The 21,659-nt window shown below is 41.9% G+C and overlaps 1 protein-coding gene across 4 annotated transcripts in view; it reads left to right on the top strand.

Annotated features, from left to right (window-relative positions):
• Positions 1-355: 355 nt before the first annotated feature.
• ddx3xa (DEAD-box helicase 3 X-linked a) overlaps positions 356-21,659 on the top strand; it is a 55,563-nt gene continuing 34,259 nt past the window's right edge. For 2 of the 4 annotated variants that reach the window (XM_073045514.1, XM_073045513.1), the window contains exons 1-3: positions 356-682; positions 13,976-14,036; positions 16,766-16,816. In XM_073045514.1, coding sequence (XP_072901615.1) covers positions 638-682; positions 13,976-14,036; positions 16,766-16,816 — 157 coding nt within the window. In that variant the 5' untranslated portion in view covers positions 356-637. The remainder of the gene's footprint in view (positions 683-13,975; positions 14,037-16,765; positions 16,817-21,659) is intronic. The other 2 variants (XM_073045515.1, XM_073045516.1) reach the window with 2 other exon arrangements.

Raw genomic sequence — 21,659 nt, 5'->3', positions numbered from 1 at the left:
AATCGTTTAAGAATTATACTATTTCTGGGTGCAAATGCTTCTTTACTATTGACAGGCTAATCTGTGTATTTTTATATTATTTCGCCTTGAAATTTATAATTTCCAAGGCTTGTGAATGCAGTATGTGGCTTTTAGAATAAACTTGGAAGCAGGATGAAATTTGCCGAGGGTGATCAGCAGAGACATTACATCAGGAAAACAAGTGGAACTCGAGGTGCAGGGGAGGTGGGACCTCAGAACCTCCAGTACGCGAGAAGGCGCCCGTCCTTTCAATCAGAGCCGCAGCGCGCTGCCCGGACGTCGGGCCGCTGATTGGCTGAGGGCGGCGTCACGTGCGCGGTTCCGTTTCCCGACGGTCTTGGCGCCGGCTGCTGATTACGAGAGACGAAGGGACGAGTGCGGTAGTGGCGGAGTCGGCGGGCGCAGCGAAACCTCCCGGAACAGCGCGGTTGCCCCTTTCCTGCGTTTCTCACACATACACGTCCTTCTCTTCTGCATCGGCGAGCTGTACACCCTCTGAGGAATATTTCCAATAACCCTCTATTTTTTTTTTCCTTCTTGCTTCACGTCCCGGAGAGGGGAAAATAACTTTTGTTTTTTTTTCTGGTCAAGATTTTGTTCTCACTTTTTTTTAGTTATGAGTCATGTGGCCATCGGCAATGTACTGGATCTAGATCAGCAGGTGAGTCGCCGTCAACCTCATTTCTGTGCCTTTTGCTCTGCTAGCACGGTGTTGAATGGTATCGGTGGCGGTGGGAGGAAGGGGTCCCTGTCGCTTCGCTCTCTCCCCTTCCTTGTCTTCGCACCCCCTCCCCTCCCCTCCCCTCCCGGCCGGTTGCGGGAAGTCGGCCGACAATGGCGGCTTTTGTCTCTCTCGGAGCCGCCCCGCGCTGCCATGGGGAGGAGTCCTTTAAGTGATTGTTGTTTTTTTAAAGTGGCCTTTGTTATCCGTGGCTGACCGGGCTCATTTCCCCGTTTCTCTACCCCGCCAGTTGCGAAACCCGGCGGAGGCGAGCGATCCTCGGGTCTGGGCCTTTGTTTCGGCCTCGTCTCGCTACCGAGGGGTGGGGGATGGTTCGCATTCGGGGGGGGGGGGGGGAAGCGGTCAAGGGCTTAATTTTTAATCCAGTTGAACTGTAACCGAAAGGGGTGCTGTACATTTCCGACTAAAATTTCGCTACTGTAGTGGGGTTGTGAAGAGATGCGAATTAATAGATTTCCTTGTGTAGGAAAACTTAACACTAAATCCTGTAATGGCGGCCTTTGTAGTGGTGAGTTGCCAGCCATTCCTTCCACCAGCTACAGTAACAGATTAAGTAAGAACACGTTGTAAAACCCTTCATCTAAAGCTCTAGTCTCGGCTTGACGCAGGCCGCTACATTAAAACAACCTCCTTCACTCTCAGAGCTGAGCACTTGGTTTTTAAATTATGGACAGAAAAGGAATACGGAAGGATGAATACTTGTTTTTGGTTAAATGATTGTATCAGATCAGTTGTTTCCAAACCACTCAACTGACTTCCTCTCAGATTCTAATGTAAAATACAGGATTTTTCGGTTTTAATCTCAAACTCGTGTTCTCCGTTCTCAATTGCCAATTGTTTGAATGATTACATAACTTTCTCGCATTGCACACGTTCACGCGAGAGTCTTCCCCTCTCCTGATAAACTTCCGATTCTATTGAGGTGATTGTCGCAGTTACAGTGGCGGGGAGTTCTTAAAACTTAAATTTGCTTGATCGTTTAACATCACCCCATGTTAATGTGTCAATGTGGCCTTTTCGAATTAAACCGCTTAATATTTATAACCGGATATTTTTAAAACGCCGATCAGTTGCCAAGCGATTAACTTTAAATCAGCGAAATGCATCGTTTCAAAGCAAATTGTAGCTGAATCGAGTACTGTTCTTGTTTACTGAAGTCCGTGCGCTAAGAAACTGCGCCATCATTGTGTCTGGCGCAGCATGTTATTAGCTGAAGCATGAGACATCTATCCCTGCGGCCACAGCAGAATTTTTGCAAAGTTCCGTTCCAAAAAGGGTTGCCCGACTGTTCTCGATGTCGAGAAAATAGCCTTTTCTTTTAGAAAGAATAAATGTGAAGTGTCGGCTTGGAAGGTTGTGGGGGGGGGGGGGGGTAAAGTGAGATATTAAAATGGAGTTATGTGTGATTAATTTCTGACGAAATCAGAGCGTATACGTGCTGGAGACTGACGGGCAATTGTTGGAAGGGCGGGGAAGGCTCGTCACAAAGGTTTAAGTTTCCTGTTAACGTAACGAACGTGCGATGCCATTTTTGTCGTTTTGCGGTCATTTTTATTGAATCGGAGGACCACGATGCAAGAAACGACAGCTTAGTGACGACTGAGTTCGTTTTGCACTGAGTTTTTTTTTTAAGTGCTGTTGTTCGCCGCTGATGAAATTAGGCAATGAGGATTTTATCGTAAAACATTGACTGAGAATACACGAGGATCACTCAGGAGGGCTCTTTAAGTCGGGAATAGTATTTCTATTATGTTGCTGGCTGCTCTTTCAACAGTCGTGGGTTGGATTTGTTTGTATTTCGTCATAGGCTCCCTTCCAGCGTAACGACAGAAGTGACGCCCTCTTCAGGTCAACGAAGAGCTTTCAAGTTTTCCAAGTTGCTGTTTTTAAATGAAATCTTCCAACAATGCGTTTACCATAAGCTTGTATACTTTTTTTGAACTTCGCGGAAGTTCAGATTGTTAACTTGTTTTTTTCATAATTTTGGATGTATCAAGTGTTAAGGCCAGTTCATTAAAAATTCACTAAATTGAAAGGCATTTTGGTTAGGTGAAGAAAGTTGCATACTTTAATGTCAAATTTGGCACATAGCCCTTATAAAGTTCAAGAAAAGCAAGACGTGTTGGCCAATAACTTGGAAATCAAACTTCATAAGCAGACTGTTCATTTATTTTGTTAGTAATTAAATTGTGAAAATTCAAAGCGTGAAAAGTTACTGCTAATTTGAAGAAACATATTTCTGACATTGTGATAGTGCAGCTCCTGGTGACCACATGTTGGTTGTAGCCAGGCGGAAGTTGTTTACACTTCTGGATAGGCAAATAGATTGAGAAAAGGATGCTGATAATTCATTTATCAGTCTTTGAAAGGTATTTTAAGTGTAAAGTTGCCAGAGGATTCCCAGGATCAAATATAGTTTAAATCTGTGTTTTTTTTAAAAAAAAAGTTGAATTAAAGTTAAGCTCGTTCAAGTGAGTTTACTGTAGGCTATGTGAAAGAAATGAGAGAACCAGATTAGAATATGAAGAATTGGAATGTAGACTGGGAATGACAGAGTAATCTGATGGAATGTACAGTTAGATTATTAAAATGAGACTAATTTTGGAATATAGATTTAAAATGGATAACTTGAGTTTTAAAGTAATAATTACATTTAACTTTATCACATGTACATCAAAACAGTGAAATGCATAGTTTGCATCAAATCAAATAAGTGGGATTAGGCTGATCAGTCTACAAGCGTCACCCACTTCTGGTGCCAACATTAGCAACTAGAACTCCAGAGGAAACCCGTGCAGTCGTGGGAAGGAGTTATAAACTCCTTCCAGGTAGTAGTGGAATTTCAGCCCTCATTGGTGATTGCTGGCACTGTAAAGCAATGTGCTTCTAACCACTAGGATGCATGAGGAACAAAGGTGGGACCCCTGAGAACTGGAAAAATTACAAATTTTAATTTTAGGGCAATTAATATTTAAATGTTTACCACCATGGAGGATCTTGTTTTAAGCATTCTAGCTGATGGTTATGATTATTTATGATATAGCACTAGGATATTGGGCCATGTTTTTATATTGACTGCACACTTTGGTCAACTAACAAAATTAAATTTGTAAATGCGAAGTGTACTTCAATATAGTAATTTTCTCAAAGATGGGTTAGTAAAAATGTAATCTAGAAGATTACATTTGAGCCTCTCAAATCTCAAATTTTGCCATTTCATCTTTTAAAATTATACCTTTTGGTATTTGACATATCCACCCAGGGTTTGGGGGGAGAAGAGGAAGAACTACCATATTTATCGCTTTTATAATTTTATACTTCTCTGGTCTCCCCTCAGCCTGTGCTGCAGAGGAACTAATCCAACTTTTGTGCAATCCCATTAATCCATGCAACACCCTGGTGAAACTCTTATGCACTTTCAAGACCTTCAGTTCTTCTGTAATGCAAGCAAATCTGCATCCAGTACGCTGATCGTCACCTAACCCAAGTTTTATATGGCTCTAACGTGATTTCCCAACTTTCATAATCAATATCCCAATGAATGGGTGTTGAAGAAGCCATACTTGCCTTCAATCTTTTGGTCATCTTTGAAATGTTAGCCTTTGTAATGTGCGTGCTGCATGTGGAATGAATGGAAAGGTGTGGTGAGTCATCAGTTGACTGAACACTGTTTACTCAGTTCAGAGTAGTTGTCCTTAAATGCTGCAAAGCAACCCACCAGGATGTTTTCTATAGTGCATCTGTAGAAGGCTGAGAATCCTTGCTGCTTAGCCTATCAGTCAGTAGGATAATGAGAAAATAAGCCATTGTCTTAGGGATGTTGTCATAAAAATGTGATCAAAAGCAACATGATACTGGTTTGAGTGTTTAGGAGTGGGGGAAAGAAATCCTTAATGTCATGCTATCCGAGGGTGACAAGTATGCATTGAGGGGTGGCTGGTGGTATTTGGGAGGTTGGGATGGTGTGAGAGAAGCAGGAAGTATCCCAGTAAATGCAGATTGAAAACTTCTACTGATGTGGATTAATACTTGGGTCTGTACAGATGTGCTACACACAGCGCCAAAATAACGACACGCAGTCGGTAAGTCGTTTGGAGACTAGTTTATTCAAACTTCGTGGCGCTGGCATTTAATCCCTAGCGCCCGCCCTCTCCGGGTGGAAATGACATCAAAGGTGCATTGCCAAAGTCTCCCCCCGCGCGCTGGCTATTTGTGAGCCGGTTCGCATGCGCAGAAAGTGGGTTGCCACATAACCCCCCCCCCCCCCCCCCCCCCAGAACCGGCGATACACCCCCCTATGTCCACAGTCTGGATCAGCCTCTGTTTGGGAGGTCTGGCTCTGCGCCGCGGTGCCTGAACCTCGACCGGCTGCGCCAAGTCCACATGGGCTGGTTTGAGTCGGTTCTACCGTGAAAACCTCCTCGCTCCTGCCTCTGTGTTGTGTGCGCCCCCCCCCGCCGGGTCTGGTCTGGTCTGCTGTTGGGCGCGTGGCCTGGTAATCTGACCGACGGACGCCACGCTCTGCTTTCCACAGCAAGTCTGCCCGGGCCGCCACCTTCTGGGGGTCACTGAAATCTGCGTCGGCCAGCAGCAGATGTATGTCTTCGGGCACTCGCTCTAGGAACGCTTGCTCGAACGTGGAGTCAGGGCTTGTGTCCGTAATCCAGGGCCAGCATCTTGTTCATCAGTGCTGATGGCAGTCTGTCTCCCAAACCGTCCAGGTGAAGCAGGGCGGGCACCTCACTCACGCCGAAAGAGGCCAAAGGTCCCAATGAGCAGCGCTTTGAATGCTTCATATTTGCCTTCTTCCGGGGGCGACTGTATGAAATCCACAACCTGGGTGGCCGTCTCCTGGTCAAGGGCGCTCACCACGTGGTAGTAATGCGTGGAATCAGAGGATATCTGCCGAATCTGGAACTGGGCTTCTGCTTGGCTAAACCACACGCGTGGTCACAGCGTCCAGAAAGTCGGCAGATTTAGTTGAAACTGCGGTGAACAGATGAAGAGTCGATCATCTTTGGTCCAAATCCCGTTTGGACTGTCAGGGTCACCAATGTAGCGATGTGCTACACACAGCACCGAAATAATGACCACACAGTCAGTAAGTCGTTTGGAGACTAGTTTATTCAAACTTTGCGGGCGCTGGCATTTAATCCCTAGCGCTCGCCCTCTCCGGGCGGGAAATGACATCAGAGCATTACCAAAGTCTCCCCCCGCGTGCTGGCTATTTGTGAGCCGGTTCGCCTGAGCAGAAAGTGGGTCGCCACAGGTCAATATTTATATCAGCTAAAAGTGATGCTTTTATGGGAGTTGCAATTTGACCTCCAGGAGTACAGATCAATTCTTAGTCTTTGGAAAACCAGAATTTAAACATTGGACGGGTGGTGTGTGATTTTCATAAAGTGAAAGTTGAGGAACTTCACTGTACAGGAATAGCAAAGTAAACTTTGTCATGCTGCTTTTTCGTACAAGGTAAATAGAATATGCTGAAGTATTGAGACAAATAATATTGTGTCCTTCAAGTGGATATGTGGCAGGCTGTTGAAGAAATTATAGTAGGTGTTTAATTATTTTTCATGGGGAAGTGGTTATGGAGCAGGCTGGAGGAGGTAGGGGTAGGAGAATGAATCTTGAAATTTGTGATGCTGAGACAGTGATTATTGGTCAAATTAGGATTTGTTCAGTGTATTTGAAGCTTAATGTAGACCACCCCCCATTTGAAAAGAAGTCTATATATTTGATACTTAATATAACTGTAACCTCAACATGGGCAATTTGGTTCAATCTGTAACTATTACTGCTAACTCCATTCAGTTCTAATCCCATCACTGAGGTTTTAGTCCATTACCTTAATTGATAGCTTGAATCCATGTTAGTTTTGAAGTTATTCAATTGTTTCTAAATCTTAATGTTTGTGCGCCTGTACTTTCCATGTGAGACAATTTACAGTGGCATTCCATTGTAATACCTTTTGGCACTAGACTTTGTCTTGCCAATATGCTGTGAATGTCAGTGACCCTACATTTTGAATGACAAATCTGTGAGGTATTGTTTCCAGGAAAGCAACAGATAGATTTGTAAATGTGTAGTTTTGAATGTTAAGTGAGTGAGGGCAATTAAGAAGTTTTTCAATCATAGTTCAATCATTCTGCCCTAGCATTACACTTTTTGCCCTTCTAATAAAGTGAGTGGAAAACATTAATCTATCTTCATGGTTTTGCTCTAAAAGTGGTATAGAGGCTGTCTACAAGGACAGTTTTTTCTTAAATTTTTGTTGATTATTTTGCATAGCAGAATAAGGAATATAAAAATGCCTTGGGATATTTTGAAGAGGTCTGCATGTCCTGCAGTTCCTTGTTACATCACTATTTCATTTATAGATGAGCTTCATTTTACAATCAAATTTGTTAACTGGATAAAATGATCATAATCACAGAAACAGTTAGGCTGTTTGGCCCATCAAGTCTGCTCTACCATTCAATCAGGGCTGATTTATTTTCTGTTAACCCCGTTCTGCCTTTCCCCTGCAATCTTTGACATGCTTACTAATCAAGAACATATTGACTTTCACTTTTAAGTATACCCACTGACTTGACCTCAGTAGATCTCTGTGGCATTAAAATTCCAGATCCTCCACCCTCTGTCTAAGATATTCCCCCTTGGCTCTGTTTTGAAGGGACATCTTTCCATTCTAGCAGGATCTGGCCCTAGACTGTCGGACTATTGGAAATGCCCTCTCTATTTTCACTATCCAGGTCTTTCAATATTCAGTAGGCTTCAATGACGTCCCCCTCATTTTTATCTCCAGTGAGTGCATGCCCAAACATTCCTCATACATTACCCTTTTATTCCTGGGATCATTCTTGTGATCCTCTCCAGTAGCAGCACATCCTTTCTTGGGTAATGGGCCCAAAACTGCTCATAAAATGCAGTTTGACCAATGTCTTGTAAAGCTTGCGCATTACATCTTTGCTCTTGAATTCATGTCCTCTCAAAATGACTCCTTGCCCATTCCCCTAATCTGTCAAGTATTTCTGTAGACTCCCTCGATGCTACCTATCCCCTCCATCTATCTCTAAAGTCTGGAAACTTGGCCACAAAGCCATCAATTCCATCATCCAGGTCACTAGCATATGAAGAATATCAGACCAAAACTGACTCCTACATGTCATCTGCAGCCAACCAGAAACTGCCGTTTTAATCCCTCTTTGTCTCCTACCAGTCAGCTGATATATTCTGTCCATGCTAGTATCATTCTGTAGTACCACTGTCTTAAATTCTGTTTAGCAGTCTTGTATGCTGCTGGTTGTCAAGACTTTCTGGATATCAAAGTAAATAACATCCACTGACTCCTTTGTCTGTACTGTCTGTTATTTCTTCGGAGTTCCAAAGGACTTCCGCTTGAGGAAGCCATGCCAACTTCAGCCTATTTTATCATGTGCCTTCAAGAACTCTGCAATCTCATCCTTAATAGTGTACTCTAATGTCATATCAATCATTCAAGTTGTGCTGACTGGCCTATGATCTTTTATTGCTTCCCTTATAAAAATTAAAGATTAACTTTATCTTGTTATGTGTATATTAGAGTGACATTTGCTATTTCTAGTTCTCCAGAACCATTCCAGAGTTGAAAGATAATTAGCAATGCCTCTACATTGTCTTCAGTTACCTCTGTCAGAACCCTAGGGTGTAGGCCACCTGACCTGGATGACTTGGTTATTGCTCAGGAATGTTAGGCAGATCTTTGAAACTGAAGTCAAAGTTCACTGTGCTTCTGTGTGTAGATCAGATGTTATTTAAGTTTATATTTCATGTTTTCAAGTCAAAATTAATGCAGCAGGTGGTGATGCACTGAAGTGAATTTCTGACCCCAACACCCGTGGGTTTTGGCAGCTGAGCCTCAAATTTGCAAATGGTGTGAAAGAGAGCAGAAGCTTCACTTAGGGCACCACCAATTCAGAAAAAGTGAGATCAAGCTTGGTCTAAATCGATGCTAGTAAATTTTCTCAACTTCATAACTTAAAGCAGGAGGTGCTGCTTTTTGGCTAAAGATAATTCCATGGGGTTGAGGAGGAGGGAAAAAAGCCATGATTACGTGGCAGAGCAGACTCAATGGGCCAGATGTATAAATTCAGCTTCTATGTCTTAAGGTCATCCCTTCCCTGAAACTTTTTCACATCTTTGATTCTTGACCAACTTACTAACTAGTGCATCTTTAGCAGCAATCCTCTCACAAGTCCCCTAGATCTGTGGGACAGCAATGTAGAAGTATACGATCATGGAAGGAATAATGGTGTAGGACTGATTTCTAAATAGAAAATTCACAATTCAAATGCAAAGAAACTTGGGAGTCCTTGTGCAGGATTCCCTAAAGGATAACTTGTAGGTTGAGTCAGTGGTAAGAAGATAATGCGTTGCATTCATTTTGAGGGGATTTGAACGTAAGTGCAAGGATGTAATGCTGCAGCTTTATAAGGCACTGGTCAGACTGCATTTTATGAGTAGTTTTGGGCCTTCTCTAAGAAAACATGCTGACTTTGAGGGTTTAGAGGAGGTTCCTGAGAATGATCCCAGGAATGAAAGGGTTAACATTTGAGAAATGTTCGTCTCTGGGGATGCACTTACTGGAGATTAGAAGAATGAGGGGGATCTCATTGAACCCTACTGAATAATGAAACTCCCAGAGTGGACGTGCAGAATGGGAGAGTTGAAGACCAGACTATCTGATCAGAATAGAGAAGTATGTCCCTTTTGAGCAGAGATGAGGAATTTCTTTAGCCACTGGGAGAATGAAACTGCAGTTTATTGCCACGTACCTCTGTTGTGGCTTAAAGTGGAGGTTGATAGGGTCAGGATTAGTAAGGATGTCAGTGGTTGTGGGGAGAAGGCAGCAGAATGGGGTTTGACTGAGAATAAATCACCCATGATTGAATAGTGGAGTAGATCCAATAGTTCAAATGCTCTGTTGTGTCTTAAGACCACTTTATCCAGTTAACAAATTTCATTGTGAAGTGAAGTTCATCTATAAATAGTTTTAACAAGGACCTGCAGCGTATGCAGTCTTGCGTTCTCGGTAATGTAATTGTTAGCACAGTGCTATAACAGTTCAGAGTTCAATCTTGGCGTCCTCTAATTAGTCTATGTTTTTTCCCGTGAAATGTCTGGGTTTCCTCCCACAATCTAAAATCTGGGTAGGGTAAATTGGTCATTGTAATTTGTCCTGTGCTTAGGTTAGGCTTTAGATCTTTCAGAAAAGATGGAGGGAGGCAAAAAGAAGGGGTGTGGCACTGCTGATCGGAGATTGACATGACTGCAGAAAAGTCAGAGGAATTGGCAACTGTCCTCTGGGTGGAAGTTAGAAACAGGAAGGAGTCAGTAACTACTGGGTGTCTTTTAATAGACTGTGCAATAGTAACGGGGACGTCAAGGAGCAGATAGGGAGACAGATTCTGGAAAGGTGTAATAATAACAGGATTGTCGTGGGAGATTTTAATTTCCCAAATGTTGATTGGCATCTCCCTGGAGCAAGGGGTTTAGATGGGGTAGGAGTTTGTTAGGTGTGATCAGGAAGGTTTCGTGACACAATATGTAGATACGCCTAAAAGAGGAGAGGCTGTACTTGATCTGGTATTAGGAAGTGAACATGGTCAGGTGTCATATCTCTCAGTGGGAGAGCATTTTGGAGATGGTGATCACAATTCTATCTCCTTTACCATAGCATTGGAGAGAGATAGGAACAGACAAGTTAGGAAAGTGATCAATTGGAGTAAGGGGAAATATAAGGCAATCAGGCAGGAACTTGGGAGACATAGATTGGGGAACAGATGTTCCCAGGGAAATGTACGGCAGAAATATGGCAAATGTTCAGGGGATATTTGTGTGGCATTCTGCATAGGTTCCATTGAGACAGGGAAAGGATGGCAGGGTACAGGAACCATGGTGTACAAAGGGTGTTGAAAATCTAATCAAGAAGAAAAGAATTTTACCAAAGGTTTTAAAAAAAAACACACACTAGGTAATTATAGAAATCTGGAAGATTCTAAGGCTGGCAAGGAAGGAGCCTCAGAATGAAATTAGGAATGCCAGACAGGGCCATGAGAAGGCCTTGGTGAGCAGAATTAAGGAAAACCCCAAGGCATTCTACAAGTATGTGAAGAGCAAGAGGATAAGATGTGAGAGAATAGAACCAATCAAGTGTGACAGTGGAAAAGCATGTATGGAACCAGAGGAGATAGCAGAGGTAACTTAATGAAATAATTTGCTTCAGTATTCGCTACAGAAAAGGACCGTAGCAATTGTAGGGATGGCTTACAGTGGACTGAAAAGCTTGAGCAGATATTAAGAGTATGTGCTGGAGCTTTTGAAACACATGCAGTTGGATAGGTCACTGAGACCAGATGAGATATACCCCAGGCTACTGTGGGAGTTGAGGGAGGAGATAGCTGAGCCTCTGGCATTGACCTTTGCATCATCAGTGAGGGCTGGAGAGGTTCCGGAGGATTGGAGAGTTGCAGATGTTCCTTTATTCAAGAAAGGGAGTAGATATCCCAGGAAATTACAGACTAGTGAGTCTTCATTGGTTGGCAAGTTGATGGAAAAGTTGCTGAGAGGCTTTTGGAAAGGCATAATATGATTAGGAATAGTCAGCATAGTTGTGCCCAACAAGCCTGGTTGAATGTTTTGAGGACGTGAATAAACACGTAGATATAGTGTACAGGTCCCCCCCCCCCGCTATCCAAAGGTAGATCATTCCTATGAAATGGCTCGTGAGCCGGAATTTCGTAAAAGTGAGTAAGCATTTACCATTTGTTTATATGGGGGGGGGGGGGGGATTGAGTGTTCCCAGACCCCAAAAACACCCTGCAAAATCATGCCAAATAACACATAAAACCTAAAATAACAGTAACATGTAGTAAAAGCAGGAATAATGTGATAAATACACAGCCTGTATAAAGTAGAAATAATGCATGTACAGTGTAGTTTCACTTACCAGAATCAGGAAGTCAGCGAGCACGCTGATAGTGTGTTCGGCTGAGTGGCCGGAGGTTGGGTGGGTGGTGGGAGGTACAGGAGACTGGGGTGTCATCTCATTGTCTGTTTCCATCAGGGCAGGCAGATAACTAACATCTTCTATGTCTTGTCTGCCTTGATGTCAAAGGTCAAGGTTCATCATCTGATGTGGAAGGCTTGAAAAACGACAATATGCTTGATTGCTTAGCCTTGCGCATTTTTCTATCATGCAGTTCTTTGTAAGCACTCAAAGCATCCTGCAAATATGCTCTAAACCTACGTACCCTATCAAAATTAAAGTCATACTTTTCTTCAATCATTGCAGCGTTGTCAGTCACAGCAAAAATCTCACGCAGTTTGTTTTACGTTTAGTTCCTGGATGACTTCACTTTCGGGCAGTTGGCTACTGTGTTCAGTTTTGATTGGTATTTTTTCTTCTTGTAATTGCATCAGCTCTTCATCTGTCAGTTCCTGGTCATGGGATGCCAAAACCTCTTCATCTTCATCAGCTTCCACAAACAGCCTCCTTAGCCAAACTCACTATTGCCATATTTATTGTTGATGGTTGGAAGCCTTTAAAATTGTTCACTGCTTCAGGACATAGTTTCCTCCTAACGCCATTTCTCATCGAGACTGTTAGCCTATCAGGAGCATCTCCAATGTTTTATATTGTATATTGTAAATTTTATATTGTACTCCTTCCAGAGTTGCCCTCCCTGTCAATGGTACAATAAAATGCATCACGTTTTGCGTATAGTAAGCCTTATTGTAGCTATGGCGGCTAGGATGCAGTTCCGGGGTGAGGAGCTTGGCTGCTTGGGGCATGCTGCCTTTTTTCGTAAAAGTGAAAACACTCTTCTGTTAGCGAAAGCAGGTAATTAATGTAGGTCTTTCGTAACAGTGAGGTGTTATAAAGCGAACATTCGAAAAAAGGGGGGGGGGGACCAGCTGTATATGGATTTTAGCAAGGCATTTGATAAGGTACTCCATGCAAGGCTTATTGAGAAAGTAATGAGGCATGGGATCCAAGGGGACCTTGCTTTGTGAATCCAGAATTGGCTTGCTCACAGAAGGCAAAGAGTGGTGGTAGACTTGGTCGTATTCTCCATGGTGGAAGGTGACCAGTGGTGTGCCTCAGGGATCTGTTCTGGGACCCCTTCTCCTTGTGATTTTTAAAAAAAATATATAAATGACCTGGATGAAGAAGTGGAGGGATGGGTTAGTAAATTTGCTGATGACACAAAGTTTGGGGGTGTTGTGGATAGTGTGGAGGAGGGCTGTCAGAGGACATCAGTAGGATGCAAAACTGGGCTGAGAAGTGGCAGTTGGAGTTCAACCCAGGTAGGTGTGAGGTGGTTCAGTTTGGTATGTCAAATATGATAGTAGAATATAGTATTAATGATAAGACTTTTGGCAGTGTGGTTGATCAGGGGTATCTTGGGGTCCGAGTCCATAGGACATGCAGTGCTGCTGCACCGGCTGACAGTGTGGATGAGAAGGCATACGATGCATTGGCCTTCATGAACCGTGGGATAGTGTTCAAGAGCAGAGGTAATGTTACAGCTCATCATATAAGTTGAGTGAATTTGACCTTTTCTCTTTGGAGCGATGGACCTGATTAGAGGTGAATATGATGATATGGGGCATTGATCATGTGGATAGTCAGAGGCTTGTTCCCAGGGCTGAAGGGCACGAGAGGGCACAGTTTTAAGGTGCTTGGAAAAGTAGGTACAGAGGAGATGTTGGGTAAGTATTTTGCACAGAGAGTGGTGAGTGCGTGGAACAGGCTACCGATGATACAATAAGGTCTTTGAAGAAAGCCCTGGATAGGTACATGGAGCTTAGGAAAAATAGAGGGCAATGGGTAACCCTGGGTAATTTCTAAAGTACATGTTCGGCACAGCTTTGTCGTCCGAAGGGCCTGTATCGTGCTGTAGGTTTTCTGTGTTTCTAAATTGGGGTTGCTGGGTAGTGCTGTGAAGGGATTCTGTGTTGTATCTTTAAATTCTGTGCCACCATGGTACACTCCATAGTCTCAGTATGTCCCATAGCATTTGTTTCAGTCTCAGCATTTGTATCTGGTGTCATTAATTTACTGCTGAGCAAGTTCAATGCAATTAAACTGCTTCAGATGTAGGATTTCAGTTCCTTGGTGATGGTGATAACTGAGTTCAGCTGATCAATGTCTATTTTACTTTTTAGCTTGCTGGCCTAGACTTGACATCGTCTTCAGGTGATGCCCAAAGTGCTGGAGGGGCAGGCAGTAAGTAGCAGCTCCACTGAAACTTTTTTTTGCTACACATGCTATACAAAATGACTGCATAATTTATCTAGTTCAGAGTATGTATACACTTTTCAACCTTGAAATTTGTCATCTTCCAGGCAGTCACAAAACAAACAATGGAACCCATTTAAAAAGCTCATAAGGCCTTAATGTACAAACAAATTGTATAAACAAAAATGTAAACAAATAACGCACAGCATTGGCTGCAGGCCAGCTCAGTGCTGAGCTGAGTGCTAATCGTTGCAGGCCACAGCTGCAGAGTCAGTACAGCACTGAAAATATTCAATATTCAAGTTTGCTGATGACATCACTGTGGGCTGTATCAAAGGTGATGATGAATCAGCATTCAGGTGGGAGATTGAAAAATTGACTAAATGGTGTCATAACAGCAACCTCTCACCTTGTCGGCAAGACCAATGAACTGATTGTAGACTTCAGGAGAGTGAAACCAGAGGTTCATGAGCCAATATTTATTGGAGAATCAGAAGTGGAGAGGGTCAGTAACTTTAAATTCTTTAAACTGTAAATTGGGTGTCAAAATCTTGGAGGTCCTGTGCTAGACCCATCATATAAAAGTAATTGCAAGTACAGCATTAGCAGCTCCTCTACTTCCATTAGGAGTCTAGAGTTTCAGCATGTCATCAAGAACCTTAAGCTTCTATAGATGTGTGGTGGAAAGTGTGCTGACTGGTTGCATTATGGCTTGGTATGGGAACCCTAATGCCTTTGAACAGAAAATCCTACAAAGGTAGTGGATTCAGCCCAGTTTGTCACAGGTAAAAACCTCCCAACCATTGAGCACATCTACATGAAACATTGAAGTAAAAATGCTGCATCCATCATCATAAATCTCACCACCCAGGCCAAGCTTTTCTTGTTGCTGCCATCAAGTAGAGATACAGGAGCCTCAGTGCTAACACCATTGGGTTCAAGAACAGTTACTAAACCTTAACCATTAAACTTCTTGAACAAAAGGATAACTACATAGATATTCCCACAACCAAGTATCTCACTTTAAGGACTCTGCTCTTGCTCTTTCATTGATCCTGTTTACAGTTACTGCTCTATAGATTTGCTGAGTATACCTGCACAAAAAGAAGCTCGGGGTTGTATGTGGTGACATGTACGCAGTGATAATTTTTACTTTGAACCTCACGGAATAATGGGCTGAACACTGGGTCATTCTTCGCCCTTTGCCTTGATTAAATTGTGCTAGTGGTGGGGGGGGGGGGGGGAGGGTAGTAAACAAAATGCCATGGAACTTTAACTGCTCAGTCCCCAAAAGTGAGTCCATAGCTGTGGATCTGAGGAAGTGAAGCCTGTCCAGGAGAGCCCAATGGCTTCAGGTGATGCCCAAAGTGCTGGAGGGGCGGGCAGTAAGTGGTTCCTGAATCTGGCAGGGAATCAGGGACTGAAGGCTTCTGTAGTAGTGAGAAGAGAGGGAGACATAGACAGTATACCTGTCCAGGAGAGTGGACGCATATGCTATTAGAGTATCTAATAGTTTCAATAGCTGTTTACAAAACATTGCTGTTGGTTGCGATCAATATATTGTACTAATGCTAAAATGGAAGTTCTCTCTCCCCCCCGGAGCAAACAAGTGCATACAGGTTTTTAGTTAATTTTTCAACCTAGGAGGAGGAAATTGTACATTAACTGTGAAGGAATAGAGCTGATAAGTGATTGTTAATTAACGTGAATTTAATCTTCATAAACCATAATACTTAGTTCCCATGCTATCATTCAAGATAAATGCCACTTACCTGTGGATAAATGGAAACTGAGTATAGCTAAACATAAAACAAGTATATAAAGGGTAATACCTTAAAAACAAAGGCTATTCAGCTACAATGAGCAGAAACATGGTCCTGGAGTAGTAAACATTGAGTGCAGTTTGAGGTATAAGATCATTCTTTAAAACATTTCGTAAAATGTTGTTTGGCATTTAAAGCAAGAGCTAAATGGAGAAGTGCTAGAGGCACTACTTTTGTATCCATTTTTAGTTGAGGTAGATGAAAATACACAAATAACTTTTATGGTATGAGAAACTCAGGAAAAATTAGTTGTAATTTTCCAGCTGTTTCTGAAGGGGGCAGGGACAAACCTTTACATTTACAATGCTAATTTACCCAAAATTTTATTCTATTTGGTGAACTGAATACTTGGGTAAATGTGACACAATAGTTCAGGAGTTTGTGCATGTCGGATATCTGACTGGCCTAATCCAGGCTGTACCCTATAGACATTCATCTTGCCTATGGCATTTATAGTCCTCTTCCTGAAAGATGAAGGACATTAGAACACCACTGGCAGATTCTCTACAAGTTGCACACTTTGCTGAATGAAAATATTCTGTTACTGTATTTAAATTCTTGAACCATTTTAAACATTTCCAATATTAACTTGTATTTTCTTAAACCATTAAGGAAGGTGAAACTGTTTGAATGCATATCTAAATTGACTAACTAAATGTCTTTGCTAATATTGTTTTAATTTTTGAATTACTTTACCTTTCTCTGGATCTTGTACAGTAACTATTTTACCTTGGAGAAACTGAATATTGTTCTTGGATGTGCACAAGTTGATCTGGTGCTTGGAAAAATTAATTTTTGAATTAGGAACTGTTTAAAAGACAATTGAATTTTTGTAAATGAACATTAAGTCACTTGTGTTACATATTTTTAGTGTTGTATGTACTTATATTTTAGAAGGTCGTTATATTCCTCCACACCTAAGAAATAGAGAAGCATCCAAAAATGGTAAGTGTGGCATTCTCAGCTCATCTTGAATGACTCATGAAATGAAATTATTTTATGGCAGTCCAGTTATTTGGAGATCAGATATTTAAGGGAGCTGTGTTGGATGGGAAGAAGGGTGTGTGCACTTCTGAGATTTGTATCCAAACTGTTGTCTAATGTGGTTTTAAACTCTGCATGCAATGCTTTTGAGCTTGTTGCTTTTGGATTGTAAGGCATTTTTTGTTCTCATAAAGCTCTAGTTTCAATTAATACTTACCTTTCGTCTTCCATTAATTTCTTTAATATTCATGTGACACTTGCAGTCTTGCCTGCCAGCAGTCAACTTGAATGTCTTGGCTGTGTGCATTTCTCACACTTTCTATGCCAATTCTTATCTAAGTGTTAGCAGAAATTTTGACCCAATCAGGTTTATTATCAGTCATGAAAGTTCTGCAGCAGTGCAAAGATGAGTACTAAATTGCAGAAGTGCAGAAAAGCAGTGTTCATCAGAAACCTGGCAGAGGTTATTAATGACAGAGAGAAACCTGTTATTAATACATTCTGTGGCTCTTCTGCTCCTCTTGGCATTGGTTTATTATGCTCATGGGCTGAATTATGGTGAAATGCTTGAATTCTATTTGTACAGATCAGATTATTGCACAGTGGATTGATGTAGAAGTTAAAAATGCAATAGCGTAATAGCTACAGATTGCAGTGTGGATAGGCTGTAAGATAGATTGAGACTAAGACTCACCATATCTTAGTAGAGATACATTTAATTGTCTTACTATGGTAACATTAAAAAGCTGTGCTTGAGCCTGGTGGTATGTGCTTTCAGGCTTTTGTTTTGCCTGCCTCGTAGAAGACGAGAATGTTCTGGGTGGGGTATTTGATTATGACTGCGATTGACTGTGGTCATGAGGGTACAGTGAATACATTTAGGAGTTGAGGACCCAATGTTGTGGTGCACCAATGATGGTTGTGTTGCTGTCTATCCTTGAGGTCCCACATTTTGAATATGCCCATGAAGGTGGGGAGCATTGTGATGCTACTGGATGAGTCTGTAAACCCTCTGCAGCCATTTGGAATCTTATGCATTGGAGCCACCATACCAGACTGTGGTGCATCCTGTCAAAATTGCAGCAGGCTTTGATGTACCAGAAGTCATAACAAACTAATCCACTAAAGCAGCTAATCTGTCTTCTGTATACATCCTCATTATGAGGTGTCACTGGTGAATTTGTAGAAAGTGTTTGAGTTGTGCTGAGTCAGATGAATGCCAAGCTGTAATTGATGAGTAGCAACCTGGCATAGGTGTTTCTGCTGTCCAGGTGGTCAAAGGCCAAGTGGAGAGCCGGTAAGCTTGCATCTGCTGTGGACCTATTGTGGTAGTGCAAATTGCAGTAGGTCTCAGTTCTTAGGCAGGATTTTTTTTCAAGCCATTACCTCCCTCTCAAAGCACTTGATCACAGTAGAGTGCTGACAGATGATAATTATTGAGCAAGTTCATTCTGCTCTTTGGCACCATGATGCTTGCTTCACTTTTAAAGCAGGTGAGAACCTCCGCAGTAGTGGGTGGTTGAAGATATCCTAGAACACTTCAGCCAGTTGGTTGACATGTATTCTTGGTACTCCGCCAGCTATATTATCAGGGTCTGACACTGAGTTCTCCCTGTTGATTATCTGACATCCTCTGAGACAGATCACAGGGTCATTAGACGTTGTAGGAATTTGCACAGGTGTACTTCCTCTTTCAAAGTTGTGTGCCCGATTATAGTTTCTAACTTCATACATATTGCCTTTTCACTCCCATGATGGCCTTGTTGGTTGTACCTGGACTTGTAGGGTTCTGGCTTGAATGCCACATACCTAGCCCTTGGCAGACAATCTCCTGGTTCATCTTCTGGTCTCGAAGGCACACACTTGTTCTTGTAGGTCTTGGAGTTGATGGCGACTGTATTAATTCTGTTCCAAAGGTAATCACTGAATATGGTCCAGTTTCAAAGCAGCCCTGCAAGTGCTCTTCCACCTTCCTTAACCATACCTTTGGTTCTCACCACTGGGGCTGTGGTCTCTACAAAAGAAAGTATTGTTCCCCTTCCTGGGGCTGAAGATTGATAGGTTCTTTAGACCAATGCTTTACATCCTGGGGTCTTGAAGTGGTTACTAAGATGCTTATTTACTAGTATGGTTTTCTGGATTCTTGATAATTAGGATATTATACAAACAATGCTGCTATTATGAAAAAGGAGATGGCAGGAAACTTATCACTTCACGTTATGATTCTATACACCACCAAGTTCAGGAACAGTTATTGCCTCTCAACCATCGGGCTTTTGAACCTGATGGGATGCCTTTGCTCAACTTCATTGTCCCATTAATTCTGTTGTGGTTATTAGTTTTCTTATGGGGCATACTCATTAAGTCTAATCTCAGTTCTGTATTGTGACATATGTACTTCGAACAATTTACTTTGAACTGTTTGAACATTATTGCTTCTAAGCTTAATTGTAAATTCAATTTTATGATTAAGTAATAGAAAGGCATTTTTGTGAATTGCAAGACCATTCAGGCAGTTATGACTTCAGCAATACGGGTAGTCCCCGAGTTACAAACGTCTGACTTAACGAACAACTCGTACTTACAAACTGAGGGAGGAGAATGCCGTCCGCCATTTTAAGTTGGATCGCGACGCTGTCCACCATTTTAAGTCGTTGCTGTTGACACTGTTGTGTAATTTTGTATTTGGCTTAAATCTTTCTTAGCAAGATTCACCCTGAACCCTGCCCCTCCCACCAGTTGGCTGGTGGTGCTGTGAGATCAGCACCGGGCTCGAGAATGGGGGTTCCCAAGTTCGATCCACTGACAGACCGCTCCCGAGTGCACCGGGTTGATATCGAGTTCACAACTCAAACCTCGTTTTAAAAAAAAAACACTGCCACCTCCAGTTTAAATTCCCACGTGGAATATTGAGGAGGATTAAATACCCAAACCGAGCACAGCCTCCACTTGTCCCATTTAACGTGCAGTGAACTTTAACGTGGGAAGTGATTGTGATTGAAAATTAAGTGGAAATAATAAAGCGTTTGGAAAGAGGTGAAACGTCATTGGAAAAGTGTTAGGCTACAGTCGGTCAATGATCGGAACAACTTTAAAGGGTAAAGGATAAAGTGAGAATAATGGAGCATGTGAAAGGCCCTGCCCTGATGAAAGCTACAGTTATTACTAAGTAACGCAGTGGTTTAATTACTGGAATACACACGCTTCTTAAGTGTTTTGTATGCCTAGAAAGGTAATATATATACTATATATTAAGACAAACGTTTGACTAACTGACGCTAAATAATACTGGATGTACCTGTTCCGACTTGTGTACAAATCTGACTTAAAGACGGACTCAGGAACGGAACTCGTTCGTAACCCGGGGACTGCCTGTAGTTAAAATCTAGAGTTTATGGTCTAGAAGCTGCTTTCCAGAAGTGTTTTGAGCTGTAACAAAGTTTGCTGCACAAGATGGTAGGAGACTGAATTTTTGGTATAGATAAAGGATTGCCCAGTTGAGTTGGATAAGTTAATCTGGTTTCGGAATTGGTAACTTTGGAAATGGGGATCAGTGCTGGTCTCAACTGTTGATTCTGTTGTCATTGAAGGGATGAGGTTTATTGTAGCCAGATGTTACAGATAGAAAAAGACAGGTTGAATGAACAAGAAGTTGTTAGATTGAGTATGATGAAGGAAAATTTACAAAGAAGAATGACACAAATCATTAATTAGCAAGACTAAGATTGTGGCACAAATGCCTTCCACGTAAGTAGCAACTGCAGGTGCGAATGGTTTTCCTAAATAGACTATTTGCAATTTCATACAGATTGGTACTGCCACCATGGAATTTGCATGTAGTTAATTCCTCAAAATGGAATATGGCAACTGAACAATTACTGTATTTTTGATCTATCAAGAATTCCTGGCTTGAGTTTACTTTTTCAATCCTGTTTCAAATATACTTTTATTTGCAGTACCTTAGATTTTTCTGGTCAGATTAGGTAATAAAGACCTAATAATTGTCAACTAAAATTCTTTTAGGTGTGCCTAACAAGATATGGCAGTACCATGATCTTCCTCATGACATGAATTTAAGTGCACAATACATGCTTTAAGTATTTTAGGAGTCTTAAATTGAATAATAGAATGTGTCATTGCCTTTCGCATATCTAATTGTATTGAAATATACATTCATCTTGGTTCGTGTTTGTGTTAAAATGAGCATTTGGCTCAGAAATAACTTTCCAGCATTATTCCTGTAAAGAACAGTAATCCTTTCATTGATTTAAGGCTTACATTTAAGTGTAAAGCTATCGAGCTTTGCCAATTATGATCTGAGCAGGAGTACCAATTAAATACCTGATCATTACCAGTATGGATTGGAGTGCAAAGTGAAATTGGGGTCCACCATCAGGTTTCCTTTAAATGGCCATGGAATTTACTGTAGGCATCCTGCTTATTTATTGCTCTCACCTGGTTCAAAGTTGAACACCTATTCTATACTTGGACAACAATCACAAGTAAATAGGAAGACTTGTTTGAAAATATTATTTACACCTAGAAAAGCTGATTAAGAATTTGTAATTTCTAATGGATAAAGATGAGCTTGCCTGGTCCATGTAGTTAAATTGCTTGAAGTGGTTAAAGAAATTCAGTACACAAAGACAAGGAAGTCTGTAGATGCTGGAATTCCAAGCAACACCCCCACAAAATGCTGGAGGATCTCAGTAGGACAGGCAGTATCTGTGGAAAAGAGTGAACAGTAGACGTTTCATGCCTAGACCCTCATTCAGGACTCCTGACCTGCTGAGTTCCACCAGCA

Source organism: Hemitrygon akajei, chromosome 5, assembly GCF_048418815.1.
Source record: "Hemitrygon akajei chromosome 5, sHemAka1.3, whole genome shotgun sequence".
In the NCBI taxonomy this organism is placed as follows: Eukaryota; Metazoa; Chordata; class Chondrichthyes; order Myliobatiformes; family Dasyatidae; genus Hemitrygon; species Hemitrygon akajei.
The sequence above is the reverse complement of the archived record's forward strand: the minus strand, read 5'-3'. Positions and strand labels throughout refer to the sequence as shown.